The 6,743-nt window shown below is 55.9% G+C and overlaps 1 protein-coding gene across 1 annotated transcript in view; it reads right to left on the bottom strand.

The window, feature by feature from the left end:
• Positions 1-895: 895 nt before the first annotated feature.
• The window catches only part of SND1 (staphylococcal nuclease and tudor domain containing 1), a 422,592-nt gene continuing 416,744 nt past the window's right edge, over positions 896-6,743 (bottom strand). Inside the window, exons 20-24 of the mRNA XM_007089922.2 lie at positions 6,298-6,367; positions 5,089-5,202; positions 3,277-3,480; positions 1,605-1,649; positions 896-1,511 (exon numbers count right to left, since the gene is read on the bottom strand). Coding sequence (XP_007089984.2) covers positions 1,446-1,511; positions 1,605-1,649; positions 3,277-3,480; positions 5,089-5,202; positions 6,298-6,367 — 499 coding nt within the window. The 3' untranslated portion in view covers positions 896-1,445. The remainder of the gene's footprint in view (positions 1,512-1,604; positions 1,650-3,276; positions 3,481-5,088; positions 5,203-6,297; positions 6,368-6,743) is intronic.

Below are 6,743 nucleotides of genomic sequence, written 5' to 3'. Positions count from 1 at the left end.
GGACATTCACACTCCCGCTGACTTCTCAGGCCCCATCACGGGCTGTACAAAGTCATGGGAAACAGCTGGTAGCGGTGACCTCCTCGTCACACAGCTTTCTCTCCCTGGCACTCCCTGAGCAGCATAACAGGCTCCTCACTGCACACCACAGGGGCTGCTCTCAAGCCTCCCTCCTCCCTCAGGGGCTAGGAGCAGCCTGGGTCTTCTGAGCTCTGTGGCCAGCTCCACCTGGGGGATAACCTCATTAAGTCAAACAGAGCAAGCGCGAATAACCTCGAGACCCAGGATCTCCTCAGCAGACAGCCATGACTCCTCTTGGACCCAACCTGGTCTTCCAGCTCCATTTGCCAATGAACACACATTGTGGAGGGAGCTGGGCAGGCACCGGGCCCCCACTCTTTCCCCTTGTTGTGCCAGCCTGTGTGGCGTTAGCCTTTACCCCAGCCACAGCAGGAGAGGGGAAGAGTCCCCTCTGGCTCCCGCTGGGGCTCTGGCAGAACTTGGCAAAGGATAGGACTAGTGACTCTCTGCAGGGGACCGGTTAAGACTGAGCCTGGCCTTCCATGTGTGGCCGGTCCTGGGCACTGCTTGCCAAGCTGCTCTAAATCTCCACGGTCCTTGAGGGCAGCCATGTGCAGCAGGGGGCCTGGACTGATGCATTAAAATAGGAGATCTCCAGCCTTCTGCATGATACTCATGGTGCCATCATGCCTCCTGGGCCCCAGGAGTTGCCCATGACTCTGAAGAATGGCCCTGCTTTCCGGGCTGGCTGTGATTCCAGAGCTGTGGCCAGGGATGTGGATGACTACGTCGGGGGTCGTTCACGTGCCCAAGTCTCCTCCTGTGGGGGCTGCCGAGATTCCAGGCTCTGGGCTCCACCATGACCAATAAGGACTGCAGACAGCAGGTACTATTTTATTGGGCCTCAAAAGCTTTAAATACAGAAGTGGGGAGGGCTGGTAGGGGGCGGATGTAGACAGGCTGGCATTTGAGAATGGACGTATCAGAGGAATCACATAATCAACAGCCGGACAGAGAACTGGGAAGAAGGGCCATCTGGGACGGAAGTGGGGTACCAGCAGGCAGCTGGCTTTGGGTGTCAGGGTCACGCCCTATGTTAGGACAAAGTCTTTCATGTTTCTTCCTGATTTGCGGACAACTTTTTAAAAAAAACAAACCTCCGAATAAAAACACAAAATCAGCTGGGAGAGACTGTGGATGGCAGTGCCTGTCATCTCAGAAGACAATGGCCTGCCTCCTGAAAGCCTCGGGTTCACCCACCCCACCCCCAGCCCAGATGCCGCCCCACGAGACATTTCCATACACTGAAGCAAAGCTGGACCCAATCTACACCCCTGATCTGGGGTCTGGAGCTGAAAACACCCTCCCTGCAGAGGAGGAGGTACTGGTGTGAGCGGGGCTGAGGGCCAGACCCGATTCCCTCCTTAGCGGCTGTAGCCAAACTCATCAGCGTCATCGGCCCGGAAGTCCCCATAGCGCCACAGGTTCAGCTGTGAGAAGACAGAAAGCGACTGTCAGGGAGGTGGGCCCTGCTAAGCTGCTTTCCTCAGCTCCTCCCTGGAGACCCAGAGGCAAAAACTCACCCTAGCACTCTTGGCTGACTCCTGGGCGTTCAGGTACTCTGTGATCTGGAGGGACAAGGGAAGAAACGGAGGTCACAAAGTGGGTATTTGCAACTGAGCAGCAAGAATGACCCTGGAGACTGCCCAGGTCTGGTCTGCACCACTCTCCTGCTCAGTGGATCACCAGCTCCCTGAGAATAAGATTCAAAGTGCACCATCACATTGGCCTCCTTGCTGTTCCTTGACTCTGTACTGGCTGTTCCGTCTGCCTGAAATGCTCTTCCCCTCAGGTCTACTTGGCTACCTATCCTGCTCCTTCAGGTCTTTGGTAAAGCATCACCTTCTTAATGAAGCCTCAATGAAAGCCTAATGAAATGACCCCACTGAAAATTCCAATCACCTCTTCCCGCACACTCCTGATATCCTTTATTTCTATCTTCTCTTTTTCCATTGCATTTATCTCCTAACATTCAATTTCATTCATCTAGTATATATGTTGCTGTTTTTGTCAACTCATGCTTGAATGGAGGCTCCACAGGGCATAAATGGTGCCTCTTGTTCATGGAGATATGTAGGCCCTCCATAAATGCTTGTTGAATGAATGAATGAATGAGTGAACACACGTAGAGTGTTTATCTCAGATGCTGGGCAAAGGAATGTTCTAGACACCAGAGACATTATGGGTAGCTTCACAGGGGAGACAGGGAGATCTCAAAATTCTATAGGGAAACTTACGCTAACTCCCAGGGCAATCTCAAGACACCGGGAGTCTCTAGTGAGAGGACTAAGGGTGTCACACTTCTGTCCACAGACATGGTAGCAATTCACAGTGGGGTCTTGTTCCAAATGAATTACAGCCCTGTATAACCAGTGCCACGGACTCAGAGGGGGAGAAAAAGAGGCCTGGGAAAAGGCGAAGCAACGGGCACAACGGAGAGGGAACGCTCGTTTGAGCGCCACTGGCTCTCATCCCTCCTCTCAGCTGGGCGCTGCACGAGGGCACACGCTTCCCACCAGCCTATCCTGACTTGAGAGGTGCCCTTCCCAACTCCCAGCCAAGTGCAGGTAGTTCCTAGGTGCCCACCAGCCCCTCATGGTTTGCCCCGTGAAGCCAGCATGGCTGGGGGCGCTCAACTCATCTCATGATCAGAGGTCTCAGGACGGGCTCCAAGCCCTGGGGGCTGTTCAGACTGGCTGGAGGGCTGGAGGGGCAGAGTCCCTCGGGGCCCCATCCCAGCCGAGCCTGGCTTCAGGTGGCCCTGTGTGCAAGGAGCTGGCTACGGACCCGGCAGGGTATGGGAGAGGGAAGTGAGAAAGGGAGAGGCAGTGACAGGCTATGGACCTCCGGCCACCCTTGGCAAGGCCTTCCAGCCTGCCCCCTAGAGGCACACGCACCCGGACACCCTCCCCCCCCCACCCCCCCACCCCCCCCCCCCCCCCCCTGCTCAAATTTACCGCTGCATTCTCAGCCAAGCCTGCAGCCAATTAATTTGGGATGTAATTAGCTTTTTTTTTTTTTTTTAAAAACTCCAACAAACCCAAATCCATTATCTTTCCCCAGCAGGAGCAGCAAGATGGAGGGTCCCCTGCTCCCTCACCGGCTGTTGGTGCAGCCCCCAGCCCCTCTGTGACAGTAGTGCGGAGGCATTAGGAGCCTGCCCCTATGCTGGTAGCCCACCTCCACATCACGTACCACTTTCTGGAACTGTTTCTCCTTGCGCACCTCCACCATGACCAGTCCCTCCTTCACCAAGCCCAGCCCCACATCCCCCTTGGAATCAGCAAACTGCAGGGTGACGTGAGGGCAGCCAGCGCTCAGGTGTTCCACGTTGAGCAGGCACTGAGTGTTCTGGATATCCCGCACCACACTGTCCACGGCGTCTGTTCGAGCGTCCTCCTGGGGCAGAGTTGCATGCAGATAAATGGGAGAGAGAAGTGCAAACTTGAAAGATAGCCACGTGGACCCCAGGTCCTACTCATGGACCTCCTCCAAGCAAGTGTCCAGCAGGTGCCAGCATCTCATTCCCTGCTCAGATCCTAACAAGGAAGGAAACAGCCTTGGGATACAAAGTGCCCCCTCTCCTGATCTTGTCCTTTCCCTCCCTGCCACGCCTCCTGCATACATCCCATCCCTATCCCCCACCCCAGTACCGTGCCCACCTGCCTTGTGTCTCGGAGAAAAAGTGGCTTTTGACCATCCCCAACTAACCTCCACTGGCCACCCTGGCTCCCGTCATCCCCCACCTCTGCAGGACTGTGCTCCAGCATACCAACCCCACACAGTCCCTGCTCTGGTGCATTCACTGGCCTCTCAGGCTCTCTCCACACTCACATCTCCCTCCCCCCAGAGACGGCCCCTTGACCTATTTTGTCACCCTCTTCCCCTACTGTTTCTCTTCTGCCCTTCAGCAAATTTCATGAAAAGGCAGGAAATGTTCTATGGCGCAAATTCCTGACCCTACTGTTTGCTCCTCAGCACCCTGCATCTGGCGGCAGCTCCAACCAGGCTTTCAGACTGCTCGCTCTGAGCACCAGGGACCTCCCTCGGTGCCAGAGCCAAGGGTACCCGCCAAGCCTGAGCCTGACCTCCCTGGGGAGCTGGACACTGCAGACCAGCTCCCTGCTTCTGGGAACTGGGTGGCTCTTGACTCTGAGCACATGTTCTCCTCTCTGGATGCACATTCTGCCTCAGGTTCTTCGTCCCTGGATTGCTGAAGGCTAGCACTTGCCAAGCCTCGCTCTCCTCCCCATCCTGTCTTCCACACGCTCACCCTGTAGGTGCCCATGCTTTTAGCTATGAATCCGCGATTCCAGGGCTTCTTGCTTTCCAAACTGAACACTATCAAGACGCCTGGAGCTCCTACAGCTCCTAATTTCCTCCTTCTCGTCCCCACATCTTGGCCAACAGCAACACAGCCACACATAAGAAATCCAGTCACCTTCTGTTCCTCATTTCCCGCATCCCATCCACAGAAGGCACTGAGACCTGGCCCCTACGGGCGTGGCCCCGGTTTGGCTGTCACTGTCTCTAGCCTGGATTTCCAAGTTGCTTCCCACTACTCCATCCAGTCTGACAACGCCCCCTGAAGGAACTTTCAGAACCAGATTTGACCACGTCACACCTCTGCTGAAAACCCTTCCCCAACCCCCAGGCCTTTCCCTTCTCATGTCTTGCCACTGCCCACAAGGTCCCTGACTTCCGACTGTGTGGACCAGTCTTTGCCCAAAGTGCCCTGGCCCACCGGGCCCATCCATCTGAAGAACCAGTTCGGACGCTCTGATGCCCCCTCCTCTGTGGCAACTTCCCTCAACTTCCTTGGTCGCTCTCGTCTCTCGAGTCCCGTCGCTAACAGACCATTCGTCACTGTTTCCACCTTCTCCTGTCAGTCTGTGAGGGCCGCATCAGTGGCTGAGTGCCACTGGACACGTCCTTTGGAAGCAAGGAAGGAAGGAAGGAAGGAAGGAAGGAAGGAAGGAAGGAAGGAAGGAAGATGTGTAGACTCACGTCCTGGGGCACCTGGATGAAGGCGAAGGCATACTCTGTGGCTTGAGCAGGCAGCACACGAGTGCTGAAGGCAGGTGGCAGGGTACCCAGGCGGGTGGATGGTAGGATCTCTCTCTGTAGAGGACACATCGGGCCAAGAACATCACACACTCGATGCCCCCTTGGCTCTCACAGGGCAACTCTGGTGGCTGGGCCTCTGAGAGTTCTAACTCAGGTCCTCCCACCATGACTTGCTTCCACTCAGCCCTGTGCACAGGCTTGCCCAGTCAGTGACATCTTGGGGGAACATGCCCCGCTCGCCCCTGCAGTAGGCGGTCGGCCGTGACTCACACCTTCTCACCCTGGGCCCGGTGTTGGCACACCTGGTGGCTCTACAAAAATAATCGGTTTGATAACTGGTATCTAACTAACCTCTACCTCTGTTTTTTTTCCAACGCCTTCCCTCTGGGACATGGGTTCCTTGAATATGTTTCCACTGGCCAGGGGGCGCTCTGCTGGGAAAGCACACCTAGACAAGGGGCCCTACAGTCCTGTGACCTGGCAGGACCTCTTCTTTTGTGTATCCCCTGGTGGCAGGTTGGGAGCATGGCCCAACTCTGGGCTGCTGCTAATCGACCCTCAACCTTAGTCCCTGAGGAAAGCAGATGACCATCGTCACGCCTCGGGAGTGGCATGGTTCTGAACTACAACCTTCTCTCCTACTTGCTTTTCCCCAGAGGGAATCCCCCAGAACTGTCGACAGACTCCCAGGTGCAGCCACCTTGTGACTCCCTTCCCAGAAAGCCTTGGTTTGGGGATGTCCTGGGAATTGGCACACAAGCACCTAGTCAAGCCTGAGGACCAGGAACCGTGGGGTGTGGAGGGCCTCCACCGGCCCTTTCTTCAGAGAGGTTGGGCAGAAGATGAGGAACCGTGGGTGTGGCTGGGCACTCATCCGTGGGGCCTGGAAAGGAGACTTCTCAGCTCTCAAAAACCTCTGACCAGAGACATCAGTTTGGCCCAGTCGCTCAGGGGTCAGTGACTTGTTCCATGAACAGTAGAGATGCCCACATGCTCACTGTTCTATCAGCAAGTGGTTTCACAGCTTCGAGGGACCTTTGAGAGGTCAGAGGGACTTGACCTAGGGGACTACTGTGCTGAATGGCCCTTGGCAGCCACCTGGCGCCCCTCCCTTGCCTACTCATCCACTTCCCGGTCTCCCACACTCACATTGCCATAGTCAATGTAGAAGACGTGCACTCTGGCAGGAGACTCGACTTTCTCCACTCGGGCGCGGTACCTGCAATGGCATCGTGGGAAGAGCTCAAGGGAGAGCCCTGAAGAGTCTGGCCTCCCTGGAGCCTCAGTGATAGCAGGGCTGGGATACACCATTTCCCTGCCCAGGGCTCAGAGTGAACACCCAAGGGGGTCACAGAGGGCAGTTCTCAGACTCCACTAAGGCCTAGGCTCGCGGCGCTGTGGCCACCATCTAATGGAATCAGAGCATAGCTGGGAGCAGAGGGAGGGAGAAGGGAGCATGTGAAGCAGATTAATGTGTCCTTGGGGCATAAAGCAACAAGACTAATGACTAGATTGATGTCTGCTGTTTAAACCCAGCACACTAAACAGCAGCTGTAATTAGCTGGCAGATCTGTCTGGGAGGCCGCAGCAGGGAA

Source organism: Panthera tigris, chromosome A2 (genome assembly GCF_018350195.1).
Source record: "Panthera tigris isolate Pti1 chromosome A2, P.tigris_Pti1_mat1.1, whole genome shotgun sequence".
NCBI classification, from domain to species: Eukaryota; Metazoa; Chordata; class Mammalia; order Carnivora; family Felidae; genus Panthera; species Panthera tigris.
Note: the sequence above shows the minus strand (reverse complement) of the source record. Positions and strands in the feature narration are given on the sequence as shown.